We start from the raw sequence: 21,096 nt of genomic DNA, 5'->3' as shown, positions 1-21,096 counted from the left end.
GTCAAGATGGCCGAGTTGGTCTAAGGCGCCAGTTTCAGGTACTGGTCCGAAAGGGCGTGGGTTCAAATCCCACTCTTGACAAATATTGTTTATCCATTTTTTGCCCATAATAAAAAATGCTTTTTTTAAATAGCAAACAATAAAACAAAATAAACAAAAAAAAATCTGCTAAAACATTTCTCCCTTTCCATTTGGATATCCCACTCTTGACAAATAATTTTTATCCATTTTTGCACGTAATAAACATGATTTTTTTTAAAAAAAATAGCAAACAATAAAATAAAATAAACAAACAAAAGTCTGCTAAAACATTTCTTCCTTTCCATTTGGATATCGACCATGCTTGTACATGGAAGCAAGCCATACATTGATATCATAGGAGCATAGCAATACATGACGGATACCACCACAATTTACAAATCATACAATTCGTTCGGCCAAGTAAAACAAACATGGTAGTTGGAAGATCAAGACACGAGTGTGAGGGGTTTTCCCTACCCTAATCGCCACGATGAGCCACACAACTAGGGAGGCGATTTTCTTCCACATGATCTCAACCAGCCAGGGTGTTGGCCCCTCTCCCTCCGACCGCTGCTTTGGCGGCAAAAGGGAGGGGGATCCCGTTCCTCCGGTGTGTAGTTAGGGTTTGGATCGTGGAAGAAAATCGTTTGGCGTCATTGGGGTGGTGGGAGCGGCGTCCGGACAAATAATTTGCTTCAGTTTCACTCCATATATCGACGGTGTCTTTCATGGCGGCGTCTCGAAGTTGATGACATCGTGTGTTTGCCGATCCTTCAGATTAGCGGCATTAGGGTTCATGAATGGTGTCGGCGAGGCGACGGCGGCGACTTCATCAAGTGTCTCTCTCCTTCTGCTCTATCCCCGTTGATGCGTTGTTGTATCCGACGTCATAGTGGAGCAGAGAGGTTTTGTCGTTCAGGAGTACGCGCAGATGGTTGTCTACGCAAGTGATAGCTGAAAGATGGTGCCATCTTGTGCTAGGTTTGTGGTTGGTGGATGGCGGTTTTGGTTTCCTACTCAGATGTTGTCGTCTTGCGAGGGTGTTAGATCTGGAGTTCAGTGGCGTGTCCGGGGACATGTTGCCCCGGTCTGATTCTTTTAACAACAGTGGTTTTGCTTCTCTCAAACTACTTTGGAGGTCCGTAAAGCTGTAGATCAGCGATGAAGTTGCGTCGAGCTCGGGTGAGGAGGTGATCTGGCATCTTTCTTTTTGATGGCCACTTTGGTGGTGTCGAAGAAGAGGGATAGGCGATGGTATTTTGCATAAGATAATTTTATCTTTTCAGTCTTGTAAGGTCGGTTTTTACGTGTCTTGTAACTTGATTTTATTCTATAAATGAGACATGTATTACCATACAAAGAAACATGGTAGCTTAAAATCTACAATTATATATTTCCAAAGAAAGATTTGCAACCGTTTTTACTGAGAAAGAAACATGTCTAATAACTAGAAAAATAACTAGGCGACGTGAAGACAGTTGTACCTAGAAGTAGGATCGAGATAAAACACTTCTTATTTTGGGGCAAAAACTTGCACAAGGGAAAGAGAGAGAAGAGGCGATAAGAAACCATGGCGCAAACCCATCGTTGGGCACACAGCCCATGCGGTGCCAGAACTGGGCTTGGTGTGGCGGAGGTTGGTGGGCTGTTGTGGCTAGTGCGATGAAGCTTGGTACATGACGCCAGGAGGACCCCAAGTGCACTGAGATGGCGACCTCCAGCAACGACACACCCTGTCTAGGTCACAAGAGAAGAAGGCGTCGGTGCGTGGACCTTGATGGCGGTGCTCTCTACCTCAGTCTCGTGGATATGGCGTGCAGCGTCATGGGTGACCTGGTTCATGCTTTCTCTAGGTAGTCAATGTGTCGACCGTGGCGTTGTCCTAGTATAGGAATAATGTCCTTAGTGGGGACATGTAAAGGCAGTGGCGGAGACAGGGGACCAGCAGGGGTCTGACCCCCCCCCCCCCCCCAACACCATGGATTTAGTGGTAATTTGTTGATGAAAAGGGCAAAAATTAGCTATTAGTTGTTGTTAAAAGCCTTTTTCTTGTTGGCTTGGCCCTTCCCAACTATTTTTCACAGCACTTGCTCCCCCCTAACACCATGGACTTAGTGGTAATTTGCTGATGAACAGGGCAAAAATTAGCTATTAGTTGTTGTTGAAAGCCTTTTTCTTGTTGGTTTGGCCCTTCCCAACTATTTTTCACAGCACTTGCTCCCCCCTAACACCATGGATTTAGTGGTAATTTGCTGATGAACAGTGAGAATATTAGTTATTAGTTATTGTTAAAAGCCTTTTTCTTGTTGGCTTGGCCCTTCCCAACTATTTTTCACACCACTTCCCCCCTCCCCCCCCCCCCCCACCACACATACAATATTATTTTCATGGCTTTGCCACTGTGTGAAGGTGTGTCTCTAGCAGGACTTTCGAGATTTGGTCGGTTTTGCACTCTAGTAGATCCAACTGGATTCGATCGACACTCGTAGTTTCTACATGCCCTTTTCGGCGTGTTCTTCTTCGAGGCGGCAATTTTCTACGCAGATCATGACCACCACGTCCTCTACTCATCTATGTTCCCGGCCATGCTTCCATAATAAGCATCTGGGTTTACCCAAGTTTGCTTTGTCGACGCGGAGGCCCAGAGGCGGCAAGAAGTTTTCCTTACAACATGACGCCAGTGGATGCATGACGGAGAAGACTTCAACACTCCTAAGAATTTGGATGTACTTCTATTTTTTGCAAGGGTGTGTTTGTAAGTACATGTGATACTTGAAACGTTTCATGGAGAGAGGTCCACGGGGGTCACATTAAACCTAGTCGTCTCCCATCCGTTTCTCATCTCGTCGTTGCCAGGGTGCGGTGCCGGCAAAGCCCGTGTGGCACTGGTGGAGTGGTCCTGATCGAGGGGCTGCCTACGTGTGGAGGTATTGGAGGCATGTGGTTGGATGGAGAAAAAACATGTGTGCTAGAGTGGCGGCCTTCGTCAAGCGATGCTTGACAGCGGCGTTGGTGATCCAACACGGGGATCTTCAACATCGGCCTGACCTGCCTAGGTCACCGGAGAAGAGGTAGTCGGTGCATGGTCCTCGACGTCGGCGATCTCATCGGACCTGGACCTGTCGTGCAGCGGTTTGCATAGGTTTTTTCAGGTTTTCTTTAGTGAGTTTTCGAGTTTGGTTTGGGGCGACGACGCTTTCCGAGTGCATGAATAATGATCTTCCTGCTCTGTCCCCGTTTTGTTTGCATGCTTATCACCGGCGAGTCGTGGTTTAGGATTTCGGTTATCCATCTGGATTCGGCCTGCTTTGGTGATCTTCAGAGTTCCTATTTGTCCTAATTGGTGTTTTCTTCCTGCTTTCAAAGATCATGGCAGCCCACATCTCGTTGCTTGCATCGATGACTTCCGGACTGCTCCTTCGACAAGCTCCTCGGTCTAAAGGATGTTCGCATCATTAGTTTAAAATGCACACTAATTAATAAATGCTTAGCTTTCGCAGAATTTAACAAACGTCAAGATGGCCGAGTTGGTCTAAGGCGCCAGTTTCAGGTACTGGTCCGAAAGGGCGTGGGTTCAAATCCCACTCTTGACAACTCTTTTTTTTCTCCATATGCTTTTGCTTGTTTCATATATAGGGTTTCTTTTTTTTTTCCTCCATAATATGTTTTCGCTTGTTTCATATATAGCCCTTCCATCTTTGGCTCGATTGATTTCCGTTCTGAAACTGTAGGCATGCTGTGCAGAGCAAGGTTGGTTCGTGCTTCAGAATTCAGATATGATCGGCATACACTCTGTTCAGACTGCGCCACAAAGGCACAGTAACAGGTGATGGATATGGTCATACAATACTCCCTCCGTGTCTAAAAGCGTCTTATACGGAGTATTAAGTTACAGAGATAGTACGAGATTAGGAAAGCAGAACATATGAAACCTTCAGTAAAAAAAAAATCATGAACCAGAAATGCGTCAGCACTGATCTCCAAGAGTTTTCACAGACACCTACGCGTCAGATCAGATCAAGAACATTAAAATATAAACACCGACAGTACCTTGGCAGCAGGAGTTTGAACTGAGCCTCGCAGAGTCAACAAAAGAAGCTAGATTGCACTGCAGAGATATCTATGATATCAGCAACAGCAAGGCAAGCAGCACACCAAGTGTGACCGAATATTAAAACGGATCAGGGCGTCACCGACCCTGTCCACACCATACCCCCACTGTTCCCAACACACCAGATACATGCAGAGCATCAGCGGGCGGAATCCAGAGATAGATAGGTAAATAAAACCGAAGCATGGCATCTGAATTCTCAACTCCCATCTTCCAGATACATGCACCTGCTGCCGGCGTTTTGATCCAGGAGAAGCTCTGAAGGAACGACACACCCATCATCTTTCTGTCCGTCGGGCGTCCAAACTACCCAGGAGTCAGGAATACCCGTAGTTACAACGGATTTCGACCCGTGCGTTCTTATGGAACTTGGGCCCCCGACCATCTTCAGCCTAAGTAGCAGGATCAATCCCTGTGTGGTACCGTTACACCGTCATCGGCTCATCGCTGATCGATTCGACGCACAGATGGTTGTCAGCTCCGGAGAATCAATGCTGCAGGTTTGTCAAAGATAGGACCGAAGGTCTACATCATTTCCTGAAAGTCAGCCGAGCGGTGAAGGCCCTGTTGAAATTTCAGCACTACCCTTTCGGACGAATATATATAAATAAATGCAAGGCAGCAAGGCACGTATGAGTTATGACCAGATCAGGTTATATCTGAAGAGGAAGAACCTGCTATTTGGAGAACCATAAGTATACTGGACAATGGCATCGGGGATCAAGAGCTTGTCATGGTCACTGGTAGTAGCAGGCGCTCTGCTGATCGCCGTGGTGAGCGCTGGCGACGAGGCGGCGCTGCTTGCCTTCAGAGAGCAGATCAGCGACGACGTCGCGCTGGCCTCCTGGAACAGCAGCGCCGACTTCTGCAGCTGGGAGGGCGTGACGTGCAGCCACTGGACGCCGAAGCGGGCGGTGGCGCTGCGCTTGGAAGGCAGGGCGCTCGTTGGGGCGCTGTCCCCAGCCCTTGGGAACCTCACGTTCCTGCGGACGCTCAACCTGAGCTTCAACTGGTTCCACGGGGAGATTCCAGCGAGCCTCGGACGCCTCCGGCGCCTGCAGAGGCTCGACTTGAGCTCCAACTCCTTCTCTGGCATGCTGCCTGTGAACCTGAGCTCCTGCATCAGCATGACCGAGATGATGCTGCGCAACAACAAGCTTGGCGGACGCATCCCGGCTGAGCTCGGCGACAAGCTCACGTCCCTGCAAGTAGTCTCGCTGAGAAACAACAGCTTCACAGGGCTCATTCCGGCATCGCTGGCCAATCTGTCCTATCTGCAAAACCTTGATCTCGGCCTTAACCAACTCGTGGGCTCAATCCCGCCAGGGCTTGGCACCCTCCACAACATGCGGCAGTTCACTGTCGTCAGAAACAACCTCTCTGGTATGCTTCCAGATTCTCTCTACAACTTGTCATCTCTGGAAGTACTTAATGTAGGGGTAAATATGCTGTACGGAAGCATTCCGGATGATATCGGAAGCAAGTTCCCCATGATGAAAACTCTTGCCGTGGGTGGAAATCACTTCACAGGAACCATCCCTTCCTCAATACCGAACATTTCTTCCCTCGCAGCACTTGGCCTCGTGCAGAATGGGTTCAGTGGGTATGTGCCTCCCACATTGGGGAAGATGGGAGGTCTTCGATATCTGAATTTGGCTGACAATATGCTTGAAGCAAACAACAACAAGGGGTGGGAATTCATCACTTATTTGGCAAACTGCAGCCAATTGCAGAAATTGATACTCAGCAACAATTCTTTTGGAGGACAACTACCAGGTTCAATTGTAAACCTCTCCACAACTCTCCAACAGTTATACTTAGATGACACTAGGATCTCTGGGAGTTTACCCGCAGATATTGGTAATCTGGTTGGTCTCAACGTGGTGCTAATAGCAAATACTTCCATATCAGGAGTTATTCCAGATAGCATTGGTAAGCTAGAGAACTTGATTGAGCTGGGCTTGTACAACAATATGTTTTCTGGCCTCATACCGTCATCTCTGGGAAATCTTTCACAATTGAATAGGTTTTATGCATACCACAACAACTTGGAGGGACCAATTCCGTCAAGCATGGGGAAGTTGAAAAACCTCTTTGTACTTGACTTGTCAAAGAATCACAAACTGAACGGTTCGATTCCCAGAGATATTTTCAAATTATCCAGCCTATCTTGGTACTTGGACTTGTCATACAATTCCTTTTCTGGACCTCTTCCTAATGATGTTGGTAGCTTGGCAAACCTTAACATACTAGTTCTAGCAGGAAACCAGTTATCTGGCAAGATACCCGACAGTATCCAGAACTGCATAGTGTTGGAGTGGCTATCATTAGACAATAATTCCTTTGAGGGAAGCATACCTCAGTCACTGAAGAATATAAAGGGGCTCAGCATACTCAACCTGACCCTGAATAAGTTATCTGGTGATATTCCTGATGCCCTTGCTAGTATTGGAAACCTGCAGGAACTGTACCTAGCACACAATAACTTGTCAGGGTCAATACCAGTAGGTCTACAGAATTTGACATTATTATCTAAATTGGATGTATCCTTCAATAATTTGCAAGGCGAGGTTCCAAACGAAGGTGTTTTCAGAAACATCACTTACATAGCAATTGATGGGAATGCCAATTTGTGTGGAGGTACACCTCAACTTCATTTGGCTCCATGCCCCACAAACCTCTTAAGCAAGAAGAAGAAAAAGATGCAAAAGTCTCTTGTAATTTCTCTAGCAACAGCCGGAGCAATCTTGTTGTCACTTTCAGTTATTCTTCTTGTTTGGATACTTTACAAGAAGCTCAAACCAAGCCAAAACACATTATCACAAAATTCAATTCCTGATGACCATTACAAGAGAATCCCCTATCAAATATTATTGAGAGGAACTAACGAATTTTCAGAAGATAACTTGCTCGGGAGAGGAAGTTATGGAGCGGTTTATAAATGCATCTTGGACAATGAGGAAAGAACACTGGCTGTCAAGGTGTTTAATCTTGGTCAATCTAGGTATTCCAAGAGTTTTGAGACTGAATGTGAGGCCATGAGAAGGATACGACATCGCTGTCTCGTTAAGATAATTACCTCTTGTTCAAGCGTCAACCACCAAGGTCAAGAGTTCAAGGCATTAGTTTTTGAGTTCATGCCCAATGGTAACTTGGCTGGTTGGCTTCATCCAAAATCTCAAGAGCCCGCTACAAGCAACACGCTAAGCCTTGCCCAGAGACTTGATATTGGTGCTGATATTGTGGATGCAGTAGAATATCTGCACAACTACTGTCAACCATCAGTAATCCACTGTGACCTTAAGCCAAGCAACATTCTTCTTTCTGACAACATGAGCGCCCGAGTTGGAGACTTTGGCATATCAAGGATCCTTCAAGAAAATACAAGCGGGGGAGTGCAAAATTCATATAGCGCAACTGGAATTAGAGGCTCCATAGGCTATGTTGCTCCAGGTGACTGAAATTCTTTGAATATTACTATCTTTTATTTTTCACTCAAATATGGCATGCTGACCACAAAACTTTGCATAATTGTAGAGTATGGAGAAGGCTCTGTGGTATCCACTCATGGTGATATTTATAGTCTTGGCATATTGCTGCTTGAGATGTTTACCGGAAGAAGCCCAACAGATGAAATGTTCAGGGATTCATTGGATCTGCATAAATTTGTCGAGGATGCTCTGCCGGATAGAACCTTGGAGATAGCTGACCCAACAATCTGGCTGCATGGAGAACCAAAGGATGATATGACAAGTAGTAGAATCCAGGAGTGCTTAATTTCTGTCTTCAGGCTTGGCATATCCTGCTCAAAGACACAGCCTCGAGAGCGGATATTGATAAGAAATGCAGCGGTAGAGATGCATGCAATCAGAGATGCATACCTCGTGTTTGCTGGTAAGCATATTGGGGAACATGGAGCAAAAGGGGAGCCTTGGCTCAAGACATTCAACCTGGAATGATATGATCCTGCAATAATATGACTATAGGAGTTGCATATGTAATTTTAGTTAGCATTTGTTGTCGGCGCTATTTTCTGTGCAACTTTATCAGATAAATGTAGAATGTAAAATCCTGGTGTTCTACAATTGCACTATAGCAGTAGCAATTTTCAGCATATTACATGGCTTCTCAAAAATTTGAGAAATCACATCCTCAATCCATCAGGCTGGCAACATGAATTTATCGCTCCAAGCAAATCAGCAGTCAGACTGTTAACAAAGTATTATCCATGTGTACCAAAAAAAAGGGCCTAGAGGGAATTACCCATAGTAACAGAAATTGACCTTAATATTTCACATATCCAGTAAGAAATGCATATATTTGAAAGCACGAGGAATTTGTCAAAAAACAGAAATCAGACTAGAAATGCATTAATATCATTCAGTTTCAAAAAGCATCAAAACATGTAATCCTTCTAAGACGCGTGAAACCAAGTTACCCAGCTACATACTAACACATCCCGCATCAATTCCCGTCAAGTACTCGCAATAATATTCCAACATAATGATTCTCGAAAAGCATATAACCAGAGTCTAAGCAGCAACTGACACCAGCAGTGCTAGTACTACTAGAGAATGTGCACTTGGGGCCGTCCTTGATTGATCTGGAGATGGCAGAGTCGAGGAGCAGGACTGCAGCAGGCATAGTTTAAGATTGACTTTCCTTATTTCATTCCTTGTGACTAAAGTTAAAGGCAGCACAACAAAATGCATTGAGATTAAGCATGCAATTGGCCTATTTTGGAATAACCAGTCAATCTCTATGCAAAAGGGAAACTGACATGGAAGAAATAACACCAAGAGCCAGCAGAAAGAAAAAAGCAATTGCCCGCAGGAGTAATCACTGAGAGTTAAATAAATGTTACAGCATTGTAGTATCAAAATCTAGTTACCAGGAAGTACAACATAGGAGTGAGATTGTGCACCCGGAAGAAGCGACTGTATATTCTGGCAGCCCCAGAATGTGTAATTGCCAGGTTTGAGGCCCCTATCCATCATTTGATCATATAACTGGAATGCCTTTTTTATATTACCTACCAGGAAACACCCTTCTACCATGACATTAGAAGCTGTTTCATTTGGTATTAGATTGTTGTCAATCATCTTATTAAACAACCGAGAAGCTTCATTTGGCAGAAACCATTGATGAGGGCTGTTAACGTATAAGCAGTCCATGCAACAATCTCTGGTGGAGTTCCATGGCACTGGACAGACCCCCTTCTCTATAGAGACCAGCTATGAGTGGAGAATATGATGCTACATTCAGTGTCACTCCTATCTTAGCCATCTCCCCCCAGAAATCCCAACTGCCATGTCTAAATCCTCCTTTTTTGCAGCAATTATTAAATGTATGGATAAACTGTCACTCTGACTTCCTTCTCACGCATCCTATCAAACATATGAAGTGCATCCTCCATCACCCCCCTTTCGCAAAGTGAATGTATCGGTATATGATAAGTCGCCTCATTTGGCACCAGACCCCTGTCTAACATTTCATTGAAAAGCCTATCTGCCTCACCAAACATACCATTCTTGTACAGATTATCAAGCAATGCATTGTACGCAAATATGTTCGTCACCATACCCAACTCGCTCAACTAAGAAGCTAACCTGAAAGCCTCCTCAACACCCCCCCTCTTTCGTATCCCATCAAACATAAATGAGCAATTGACCTCTGATGGCACGAAACCAAGCCGAAGCCTGTCCATGTCATTCTCAACACCATTTACAGCTCCTCCATCCAACAAAACCCGTACAGCAGCTCCCAGTAAGTCACTTCATCAGCTGCAACTCCTCACCAATTATTCTTTACCTCTGCGGCTCCGCTGCCTCCTGAGTGCGTTAATTATTGCAGAATCCATACAGCAGTACATACGACACCATGCTGACCTTGACCCCCAATCCTCGCCACGAGCCTCTTGGCGCCGTGGGACTCCCTGCCTCGCAGTAAGCCCGAATCCCAGCCGTGTAAACATACTCATCCAGGCGAACACCAGGCTGCAGCATTTCATCGAACACCACACGGGAAAGGGTGGGATGACGAACCTTGACAAGGGGGACGACATGTGGGAAGCCGCATACTGGTTCGGAGTGATGCGGCGTGCGGGGAAGATGGCGAGACGGACGGCGCGGGCATAGGAAGGAAAGCGCAGGGAGGGAGGGCCAGAGCGGGAGGACGGTGTGGGGAGGCAGGAGCAGGAGGAGCGAGGAGACGTGGGCGGCGGCGGGCGAGGCCGGTGGAGGGCGCGGGCGGGACCCCGTGGAGGAGGTCGGCGAGGAGCTTGACCATGCCGGGGTGGGTGCGGAGCGAGGGGCCATCGGGCCGGCGGTGAGAGTCGCCGGAGCAATGATGAACTGCGGCCGGTACGGCACTGTGTAGAGTGTGGGTGTAGAGTGTGGAGTGTGCTGCCGTTGGATCACGAATCAACGCCCCACAAAATGAACTGTGAGGGCGAAATTTGATAAGAGCGTCTACAACCAACCCGAAGTAGTAGTAAATTGTGCCCCCACAAAGGTGTGGGGGCGTATTCGACACCCCGATAGTTGTCATATTTTTCGTTACAGAATCGTGAATCCATACAAATTGCGTCGATCATACTACTCCCTCCGTACCTAAATATAAGTCTTTTAAGATATTTCATTAAATGTCTACATACGAAGCAAAATGAATGAATCTATACTTTAAAGTATGTCTATATACATTCGTATGTAGTCCATTAGTGAAACCCCTAGAAAGACTTATATTTAGGAACGAAGGGAGTATATAGCATAAAACTTCGCACTTCTGAAGTCGGACATCCACATAGTTCATACAAAAGGGCCGAAAGAGGTCCAATTTTAGCTACTTAAACATAAGAAAACTCAGATATGAATAGACAGGGGAAGCCGGAGTTCACCACTCCTCGTCGATCGCTTCCCCTTGCGGTTTCGTTGGCTGTCCGTGATGTCTGCATCCGCGGTGGGCGGCTGGTCGTCGCGTGTATTATTGTCGATTTCAGAGCCGGGGGACAAGGAGGAGTTGAGGAAGCCCCCGAAGCGTCGGGCAACGCGGGTCTACTCCGCCACGAGCGAGCGGCTCTCTTCGCCGCCACCTCCTTCATCCACGCCACATTCATCGGCTCCTCGAGCGTGTGACGGAGAGCCACCGCGTTCTTGTGACAGCGACGGAGGGTATCTGTCCCCGTCGAGGTGTAGGACCGGAGGATTAGAAGGCGGGGCGCCGCATCATCGCCTTCGGCGGGCGGCGAAGGCTTCAATGTTGGAAATAAGATCTAGATGCAATAATATTGTATTATATGGCTGGTGCATCACCACCGCAGCGCAAGTGTTTGACGAATTACCTAGGTGAATTTTTTTGTTCTTTTTTTAATCGAGCCGTTTGAATTGTAGATGAAGAGGTTGAGGGAGCTTCTTCGAAGACTCATCGTGACCCGAAGAGAGGGAAGACAAGAAGACTTTGAAACCATTTAAGGCATGATTTTGATGATATTCGGTGTCCTTGAAGAGCATCACAGTTTAGCAGCATACACATCAATTATGATAGTGCGCAGGGCCATGCCAAGATCAGAGAGACTACTTTGTTGCAAATCCAACTTATCCAGGTAAGTACTTTCTTCGGTGCTTTCAGATGCATACAAGTACTTTTTTGACCATTGCAAAAGTCATTGAGAATTATGATGATTGGTTCAAGCTGGAGAGAAATGCACATGGGGAGGTAAGTGCAAGCCCAATACTAAAGTGCATTGCAGCTATTCGAGTCTTGGCATATGGGTGTTTGGCCGATGTCTTTGACGACTATGTCTGCATTGGTGATGACTTTAGACCTGATGTCTTTAGACCTGAGTACTTGAAGAAAGTAAATTAGTGATCGATGTCTTTAGACCTGAGTACTTGAAGAAAGAATACCTACCGAGGAAAACACCTAGAGGTTGATGATAAAGTGTGAAGCAAGAGGATGGCCAGGGATGCATGGATCACTTGACTGTATGCATTGAACATGGAAAAATTGTCCCACGGAGTGGAAGGATTAGAGAAAAGCCAATTCACCGATCGAACGGTCATTCTTTAGGCAGTTGCATCGAAGGATCTTTGCATATGGCATTCATTCTTTGGTTTGCGTGGCTCTCATAATGACTTGAATGTGTTATCAAGATCACCACTATTTCCTAGGTTTATTATAGGAGACACTCCTTCTTGCAACTATATTGCCAATGACAATGCGAATATTGCTTTTGGCTCCCGAGCTCACTGTGGCCTTTAAATTCAAATTTCAAATTCAATGAAAATTTGTATTTTAATGTTTCAAAAAATTCTGAAAAAAATACATAGATAGATGAAGGTATAATACACAAGTGTGTAAAATTTCAGAACAAAATACGTTGAAATGAGGGTTGTGCAAAAAAGACAAATCTGAGGTAGTTTAACACATGTTAATATTCATCATTTCAGACCATGAATTTGTCTTTTTTATACAGATCACGTTTTAAAGTATTTTGACCTAAAATTTTACACACATGTCGATTACATCCTTACATACATGCATATATATTTTTTAGAATTTTTTAAACTATAAAAATTTGAATTTGAATTTTTTAGAAATAAATGCCTCCATGAAGCTCGGCCTCCAAAACGCCATTCTCATGACAATGTATATATTGACATGACACAAGAAGTCGAGCACGCCGGCCGGTCCACTGCATGTGGTGCGGTGGTGGGCATGCACTGTATTCCCACGTCATCCCAGGCTGTTGAGCAGCCCGGTGACCATGTTGGTGAGCTGGCCGAACTCGTAGTTGGCCGCGGCCATCCTCCCCTTGGCCTCCGGCGCGCCGTCGAGCGCCGCCTCGCACCCGATCCCGGCCTGCATCGTGAGCCACAGCAGCCCCGGCCTCCGTCCGCTCCCACGCCCGTGCCTCCGCGTACCCAGGCACGAACCGCATCGCCGGCACGGAGGGAGCCGGCACCGTACAGCAACCCGCAGGCCTCCAACCCGTCGCGCGCCGCCGGATCCCTATCGGAACGCGCCATCGCGTTTGCGGCGTCGCCGGCCGACTCCCCGCGCGCCGCGGCGAGGTCCGCCGCGATGAGGATGTGCTGGTGACGGTCCGCCTGCTTGGAGGCGCCCGGACCGCTGGATCGCAGCGCGGAGACGCAGAAGCCGTAGCCCACGACCTTGCGGATCGCATGATATAGTCCACCGACGTGCCGGCCGCATGGACGTCCAGCACTAGCGCGACGACGAAGAGGATGGTTGAGTTGCGGCTTGTCATATGGTTTCTTGGTGGTGGTTGCTCGCCCGACGCTTGTATCTGTTGCTTCTAGGGTTAGTCAAGTGATCTACTTCCTTCCTTACTACTCCCTCTATAACTAATATAAAAGTGTATAGATTACCAAAATAGTGTTTTAAATGTTTTTATATTAGTTTATGAAGAAAATACTATTTTTTTAAGATTTTCATTTAATGCTTAAGGTAGGGCGTATTATTCTGAGATCTTCCGCGATTCGCCTTGGCACCTATTACGTCACGTTAGACATCTGCGTGGCTGCGCTCTGCGTCGACCCATCCTACCGCTCCATGCGCGGCTTGCCGGAGCTCGCGGCGCTCGCCATCAGGCTGATGGTGGCCAACGCCAGCATCGAGTCCTTGTTCGTTCATGTTGAGATTACGTGTCCTGCAACTATATTCAAACACTGATATAGAAAATACTAATATTTGAAATACCTTATCATGGAATTACATATGTATTTATGCATGGAATTGCTTTACATGATTGTCATTAAATTATCACTTGTTAAAATATACTTAAGTTATATGCTTACGGAAGCTGGTCAATTATTAGTGGAATACAATATACTATTTATATTGTAAAGACTATCCGGATACACTGATGATCGGAAGGAGCTAGATCGTATAGTTAGATTATAACCATAATGTTGATCTAAGTAATTAGTGGAATTTACAATTTATTACGACGCGTTTGCTCACAAGCGTGTGCTTCAGGGACATAACGGGTAGAATTCGTTAATAGACAAAAATGATTGTGGTTGATAATTTGATCTGGACTCTATCCTGAAAATTAATGAAAAATACTAGGAATCTTATATCTGTATAAGAGGTGAATTTTTTGGATAGACAATATGAGAAGGTCCCTATTTCCTAACCTCAGATATGCGAATTGTGAACAGCACCACAGATAAGCGTGGAGGAATAGGAGGTAAACCACAACCCTAAATTTATAACATCGGCATCCGAGCTGGTTATGGTTAACGACGTTGTCATCAACTCGGTTCGATCCATCATCAGTTCCGCTGCGTACTCTGTCGATTCTATCGTGGTCAACTTGGTAAACGGGCAATCTAAACCAAGGTCTTCCACGCCCGGAGTCCGCCATCAATCATTGCCCCAAGTCGCCGACTCCGGCCAAGTCGTGATCTGCAACAGCCCCTCAGCCAGTATCTCACCTGCAGCTCACGTTCACCAGCTGCCAATCCTCGGTAGTGCCGGCCTTAATCGTTGTCTGATGCATCACAAATCCACAAGTCGATGACCTCGGCTCATAACTAAATCTGAGAATGGTTATTAAAAACTAGGTGTAACGACTTGGTTCTTACTTTGGGTTTGATTGGTTTAAGTTTATTGGGCTGAACTTTTTTTTAGTTTGGTTTTGGTTTAGGTACGTGAAGAAACCAGTTTAGGTATAGTTGGCTATGTGTTTAAACAATTTGGTTATTAGTAGTTATAAAATATGGGTCCAAACCGGTTTTTACGTATTGGTTATGTGCAATAATCAACGAAGACCGAGAATGAGTATCTTTAATCTGCATGCATGTTGTAATGCATTATGTAATTATGTATTGCGAAGAAACACCACATGAAAATCTGAAGTGTTTGCTTGTGCTTTGGCTAAGCAATTTGGTATTAATTAATACATAGAAGTTCACACATTTTGTTATTGAGCCAACATTATATTATTTTTATACAGCTTACAAATTACATTTTTTCAAAACGAAATTTGACTGATTCATAATGAATACATAGACGTTTACACAATATTATTTCTATTTTTTTTAAACTTTTAAATATGTTTTTTTTAAAAGGGCACCAAGGTGCCCGGGCGCATAAACTTTGCTCTCACTTATAGTCCGGTTATATGGTATTTTTGTCTGTTTGAAGAAGAAAGAGATGAAAAAGTAAAGAGAGCAGGTTCTTATGTAAGAGCCTATCTATATGTATATTCCTAAACAAATGCAATATATACTAAGAAAAAGATATAAATAAAGCAAAAAAATATTTTTATAGTCAATCTTATAGCTAACCTTATTATATATATGGCTATAAGTAATGACTATATGTGACATGACAACATCTTATATCCAGCAATCGTCTCAACTATGAACCATGCTCTTAGGGAAAATATGGCTGTGCTTTGGCCGGTTTTACTTAAGTCAAATGATGCAAATTACAACGTGGCCATATGGATTGATGGTGATTGGCACAAAAATGCTGATGTGGCACAATTGATGAGGTGGATAGTCTACACGTCAAAAGAAATATTATAGTGAGGATGAACTATTAAGGTATTATATATATATACTCAAATGCTAATAAGTGTAGCTGCATTTTTAGTTGTCGTGAGCACATGCAGCACGCGACAAAAAAACTCTTAAAAGAGAAAGAAGCAAACCCGAGCGCGATTTGAACAACCCAAAAAGAAACCGCACGCGACTAGTTCTCCCCTCCAGCACAATTAATTACTTTTCTTCCTTTTCCAAAAAGCTATATCTTTTAAACCAAGTGTCAAACTTGAGATCCGTTTTCACGGTTGGGTTTCTCACGACGAATGCTTCAAAACTACGTCTTTTCATAAACGTTTTTGGGCAACTTTGTGTGCAACGGATGCAACTTCAGTTCTATAGGGAAGCAACTCCTTTTTTTGCCAAGTAGGCCTGTCTATTAGATTTGTTTGTATAAAAACAATAAAATCACACAAAACATGAGGCGACTTTAATGCTACATGCACTCAACTTCACTAGATTATTTGTACCGTGAACTTTTGCTAACATTATCTCAACTTCCCTATCACGGCTGCTCAATTGCTTATCGTTGTTCGTCAGTTGCCTACGGTTGAGTCTCAGTCGCTCACAAAGACTCTAAAATTGTTTAGTATGGATGTTCAGTTGCTCGCTATCCGGATTTAGTTGTCTAACTTTGCACATTAGTTACCTACAATATTATGAAGTTTTAGATTATTATTTTTCATAATATTGTAGGCAACTAACTGACAAAGTTAGGCAATTGAGAAGCAATAGTAGGCTAATTATCAACGGCAGTCAACTAGGCATCATTAGTAGGCAATTTTATATTATTTGTAGGCCACTGGGGATCAATTGTAGACAACCGACCACCAACAATAGACAACTGAGCAACTGCAATATGCAAGTTGAGATAATGCTAGCAAAATTCCTAGGCACATACAGTGCAGTGAAGTTGCTTATATGTAACACTAAAGACACCTCACGTTTTGTGTGATTTTATCGTTTTTACACAAACCAACCTAATAGGTAGTCCTACTAGACCAAAAAGGAGTTTCTTCCCTATAGCACCGGAGTTGCCTCCGTTGCACACAAAGTTGCCCAAAAAATGTTTAGGGTATCTAGTTTTCAAGCATTCGTTGCGAGAAACTCAACGATGAAAGCGGATATGAATTCTAAAGCGAGTTTGATTGATTTAGGTGTCATAGTCATGTATAATCAACCATAATGTTGCGAAAAATCATGTATCCAGCTGTCCACAATCAACTATACAATTGTCTAAAATTATATATCCAGTTGCCCACAATTAACCATACAAGTTGTCCAAAACCATATACCCAATTCTCATGAACAGAAACATTACCAAGACCATTGACTAATATGTAAAGGTTTTAGAGGTGAACCTAGTCAATTGGTAGTCATGGTAAACAACTTAGAAAAATTCTTCGCTGATAGGTAGTAAGAGTTGATTGCCTAGAACACTAAAGTTTCCTCTCAAAAAAAGTTTGTCGAAACCTATGAAAACAGATCTAAATTCTAACACTCGAATAAAAATTTATTATTTTTAATTTTTTTTAAACGACAATAAATACACGTGGTCTTTTTTTTCAGCTGTACTCATGGGACACGTGGAGCTCTCGCTCGCTCCCGCACGTGAACGAGGGCCTCGCTAGCCGCGTCCTTATAGATATAGGATATACTCCCTCCGTTTCTAAATATAAGTCTTTTTAGATATTTCACTAGTCGACTATATACGGATGTATATAGACATATTTTAGATTATAGATTCACTCATTTTACTTCGTATGTAGACTTGTAGTGAAATCTCTTAAAAGACTTACATTTAGGAACGGAGGGAGTAGGATTGAAGGACTTGTCTATTAAGATAAAATTAAGCCTTATAAATTCATATTCGATGATGATGATGGAATTAATTAAGAGTAGTACTCGTTGTCAAATTCTAATTTAGCCATCACATTATTGACACAAGAGGTAGAGGTACGATGGCCGGCCGATCGCCAGCGCCAGGTCATCCTTGGGTTAGTATGTTGAAGAGCGCGGTGACGATCCAGGAGAGCTGGACGAACTCGTAGTTAGCGTTGGCCATCCTCTCCTTGGCCCCGGGCGCGCCGCCGAGCGCCGCGTCGCACCCGATCCCGGCCTGCATCGTGAGCATCAGCAGCCCACGCCCGCGCTCCCACGCCCGCGCCGCCGCGTAGCCGCGCAAGAAGCGCATGGCCGGCACGGAGCCCGCACCGTACAGGAACCCGCAGGCCGCCAGCCCGTCGCGCGCCGCCGGATCCCGCTCGGAGCGCGCCATCGCGTTCGCGGCGTCCCCGGCCGACGCCCCGCGCGCCACGGCGAGGTCAGCCGCCATGAGGAGGTGCGCGTGGCGGTCCGCCTTGGAGGCGCCCGGCCCGCCGGACCGCAGCGCGGAGACGCAAAAGCCGTAGTCCACGGAGCCGCGGATCGCGTTGCACGAGTCCACCACCGTGTCCACGGCCGCGCCGGCCGCTGGGACGGCCAGCAATAGCGCGACGACGAGGACGATGGTTGAGCTGAGGTTCGCCATTGTTTTTTGGTGGTGTGGTTGGTTGCTCGCCTCACGCTCGTATCTCTTGTTCCTTCTTGGTCTGGTCAAGTGATGATCTAAATGGTATAGTTTATCTACACACTCGTTTAGTGGCTAAGATAGATAATCATGAGATCTTCCGTGACTCGTTTTCAATGAAGTATGATTGCATATATTCCCTCCGTTCCAAAATATAAGACCTTTTAGGAATTTCACTAGGAGACTACGTACGGAGCAAAATGAGTGAATCTATACTCTAAAATATGTCTATGTACATCCGTATGTAGTTTATAGTACAATCTCTAAAAGGTCTTATATTTAGGAACGGAGGGAGTATTAAAGTAAAGTTGAAGATATACGCTTCCTAGGTATGGATTTATATGAAGCATATATATCTCAAATGGTATAATCGTGAGATCTTCCGCGCGGTTCGTTTTCAATGAAGTATGATTGCATATATTAAAGTAAAGTTGAAGATACAAGCTTCCTAGGTATGGATTTATATGAAGCATATATATGTATATCTCAAATGATTTAATCGTGAGATCTTCCGCGGTTTGTTTTCAAGGAAGTTTGATTGCATATATTAAATAAAATTGAAGATATACGCTTCCTAGGTATGGATTTATATGAAGCATCTATATCTCAAATGATATAATCGTGAGATCTTCCGCGATTTGTTTTCAATGAAGTATGATTGCATATATTAAAGTAAAGTTGAAGATATAGGCTTCCTAGATATGAATTTATATGAAGCATATATTTTTTTAAAAGGAGGCATCGCCCCGGTCTTTGCATCGAGTGATGCATACGGCCTTTTAATTGAATATTGTAAAAATAGTCTGATCCGAGTACAACAATCTAAGAAAAACAGAGAATAAATATACACAACGTCATATGCGCCACAACCAGCAATGGTAATAGAACTAGATGACTAGCCACCTATCCTATTATTGAGTCGCCATTCAAACCGGTTGAAGATATCCTGAGCTACCATCTCCCAGCGGGCACACCCAGTAACCATTGGCTCTCTGGCTTCCGCATGAGTGAATAATAACCACGTGCGGATCAAGGCGGTAGTCCTGAAGATAACCTGCAAAAAATTGATAGATTTGCATCTGTTAAAAACTAAATCATTCCTGCGGTTCCAAATAGCCCACAGCAATGCACAGGTTCCCACACGAATAATCTTTGCCAAATTAGCATCAACACCCACTATCCACGTCCCAAACAACGTGTTGATACTATTAGGGGGGTTGATATTAAAAGCAATGTGAATAGAACGCCAAAAGAGTTTAGCCATAGAGCAGTCGAGAAAGAGGTGCTTAATGGTTTCATTATTGTGACAGAAGTTGCATCTCTGATTGCCTTTCCAGTTACGTTATGCCAAATTGTCCTTCGTTAGGATAACTCATTTGTGGACAAACCACATGAAGATCTTTATCCTCAACGGTACTTTGACCTTCCATATATTCTTAGATTTTGGAATCGGCCCCAAATTTATGAGATGAAGATACATAGATTTTACAGTAAAATCTTTATTTTTAATCAACTTCCATTGAATAGTGTCTGTTGTATCTGAAAGTTGAATATCCATAAGCCTTCTGACAAGGTGAAGCCAACTAGTCCATCTGACCTATTAAGGATATATCTCAAATGATTTAATCGTGAGATCTTTCGTGATTCGTTTTCAATGAAGTATGATTGCATATATCAAAGTTAAAGATATATCGCTTCCTAGGTATGGATTTATGAAGCATATATATATCTCAAATGATTCGATCAAACCTATGAATTTACTTTCTTATATTTATGATGATATGATACACCGTCGTCTGTTAAGACTGAACTAATAAAAGAGACAAACTAAGGGGGCAGAGGGAGGGAGAGACCGAGTGACAATACACAACCAGCATGGCCGTGGGCACATCCTCTTCGATGCTCGGCGGCGCTCTCCTCCTCCTCCTCGTCGTCGTCCTCTCCTCGGCCACCGATTTTCATGACGGGTCAAGCTCCAGCGCCGCACCACTTTCCCCGCTGGACGACCTCTGCATCAGCCTCGGCAGCCAGTATGTCACACCAGACGTCTGCGTGGCGGCGCTCTGCGTCGACCCATCCTGCCGCTCCACGCGCGGCTTGCCGGAGCTCGCGGCGCTCGCCATCAGGCTGACGGCGGCCAACGCCACGGTGGCCAAGGCCAGCATCGAGTCCTCGCTCGCCCACGCCACGGACGCCGAGACTAAGAAGGCCATGCGGTCGTGCCTGCAGCTCTACGCCGGCGCCGTCGAGGCACTGCAGTGGGCGACATGGTCGGTCGCCGCGGGGCAATACAGAGGCGCTCGGGAGGCGGTACAGGCGGCTGTGTATGTCCCATCCGGGTGCGATGGCATGGCCCAGGTGGCGCTTCCCAGGGAGAACGACGACTTCTTCCAGATGGCCTTCGTCGGGCACGCCGTCCTTGCATGGGTGCAGCATAGTATCGATCGGCTGACCAATTGATGAACCGGTTACCGAATTCATTAATTAACCTGCTCCACCTCCGTAATAATAAGATAAAGATGTTGTCAACCTGCAACAACTATGCAATGGAACGGTGCATTTATTATGGGTTTACGAGTCTTAGAGCATGGTTAATAATAGAGCCAACAAACGGTTAGAGCATCTCCAACGGCAGCAAAAAAAACCGCGTTCAATAAAAATTTTAGCGCGTCACTATAGCACTTTTAAATCGCTGGGATCGGAGTATCTCCAACAGACGCGCGCTAGTGGGGCGCCCAATCCAGTCCAATCCAGTGACCCCACCTGCAGCAGTACAGAGTTTGCTGCGCGCCCAAGCCGGCGCACCAAATATGCTGCGCGCG

General features: G+C 45.0%; 4 protein-coding genes, 1 long non-coding RNA gene, 2 other non-coding genes and 1 pseudogene across 7 annotated transcripts; 4 read left to right on the top strand and 4 right to left on the bottom strand.

Moving 5' to 3' along the window:
* Positions 1 to 81, top strand: TRNAL-CAG. The gene has a single exon. It is a non-coding gene; the product is annotated as a tRNA-Leu (tRNA).
* A 3,452-nt stretch (positions 82 to 3,533) lies between these two features.
* On the top strand, positions 3,534 to 3,614 carry TRNAL-CAG. Its single transcript has one exon. It is a non-coding gene; the product is annotated as a tRNA-Leu (tRNA).
* Positions 3,615 to 4,028: 414 nt separating this feature from the next.
* On the bottom strand, positions 4,029 to 4,893 carry LOC123442645. Its single transcript, XR_006630502.1, has 2 exons — positions 4,807 to 4,893; positions 4,029 to 4,696 (listed from the first exon to the last, which is right to left on the bottom strand). It is a non-coding gene; the product is annotated as an uncharacterized LOC123442645 (long non-coding RNA).
* Positions 4,696 to 8,246, top strand: LOC123442643 (probable LRR receptor-like serine/threonine-protein kinase At3g47570). The gene is made up of 2 exons (XM_045118749.1): positions 4,696 to 7,585; positions 7,670 to 8,246. Exons 1-2 carry the CDS (start codon positions 4,840 to 4,842, stop codon positions 8,089 to 8,091), a joined length of 3,168 nt encoding a protein of 1,055 aa, XP_044974684.1. The 5' UTR covers positions 4,696 to 4,839; the 3' UTR covers positions 8,092 to 8,246.
* A 228-nt stretch (positions 8,247 to 8,474) lies between these two features.
* LOC123442644 lies at positions 8,475 to 10,522 on the bottom strand. The gene has a single exon (XM_045118750.1). It carries the CDS (start codon positions 10,447 to 10,449, stop codon positions 9,973 to 9,975), a length of 477 nt encoding a protein of 158 aa, XP_044974685.1. The 5' UTR covers positions 10,450 to 10,522; the 3' UTR covers positions 8,475 to 9,972.
* A 2,272-nt stretch (positions 10,523 to 12,794) lies between these two features.
* Positions 12,795 to 13,458, bottom strand: LOC123441393 (annotated as a pseudogene).
* Positions 13,459 to 17,543: 4,085 nt separating this feature from the next.
* Positions 17,544 to 18,340, bottom strand: LOC123439310. The gene has a single exon (XM_045116045.1). It carries the CDS (start codon positions 18,233 to 18,235, stop codon positions 17,693 to 17,695), a length of 543 nt encoding a protein of 180 aa, XP_044971980.1. The 5' UTR covers positions 18,236 to 18,340; the 3' UTR covers positions 17,544 to 17,692.
* A 1,714-nt stretch (positions 18,341 to 20,054) lies between these two features.
* LOC123439309 lies at positions 20,055 to 20,840 on the top strand. The gene has a single exon (XM_045116044.1). The coding sequence runs from the start codon at positions 20,150 to 20,152 to the stop codon at positions 20,732 to 20,734; it is 585 nt and encodes a 194-aa protein (XP_044971979.1). The 5' UTR covers positions 20,055 to 20,149; the 3' UTR covers positions 20,735 to 20,840.
* Positions 20,841 to 21,096: the final 256 nt, after the last annotated feature.

Source organism: Hordeum vulgare, chromosome 3H (assembly GCF_904849725.1).
Source record: "Hordeum vulgare subsp. vulgare chromosome 3H, MorexV3_pseudomolecules_assembly, whole genome shotgun sequence".
Taxonomy (NCBI): domain Eukaryota; kingdom Viridiplantae; phylum Streptophyta; class Magnoliopsida; order Poales; family Poaceae; genus Hordeum; species Hordeum vulgare.
The sequence above is the reverse complement of the archived record's forward strand: the minus strand, read 5'-3'. Positions and strand labels throughout refer to the sequence as shown.

Excerpts from the sequence above, each read along its gene's own strand:
- LOC123442643 (XM_045118749.1), top strand. The coding sequence starts at position 4,840 with ATGGCATCGGGGATCAAGAGCTTGTCATGGTCACTGGTAGTAGCAGGC. Across the intron at positions 7,586-7,669 it reads CATAGGCTATGTTGCTCCAG|AGTATGGAGAAGGCTCTGTG; the intron begins GTGACTGAAATT and ends GCATAATTGTAG.
- LOC123442644 (XM_045118750.1), bottom strand. The coding sequence starts at position 10,449 with ATGGCCCCTCGCTCCGCACCCACCCCGGCATGGTCAAGCTCCTCGCCG.
- LOC123439310 (XM_045116045.1), bottom strand. The coding sequence starts at position 18,235 with ATGGCGAACCTCAGCTCAACCATCGTCCTCGTCGTCGCGCTATTGCTG.
- LOC123439309 (XM_045116044.1), top strand. The coding sequence starts at position 20,150 with ATGGCCGTGGGCACATCCTCTTCGATGCTCGGCGGCGCTCTCCTCCTC.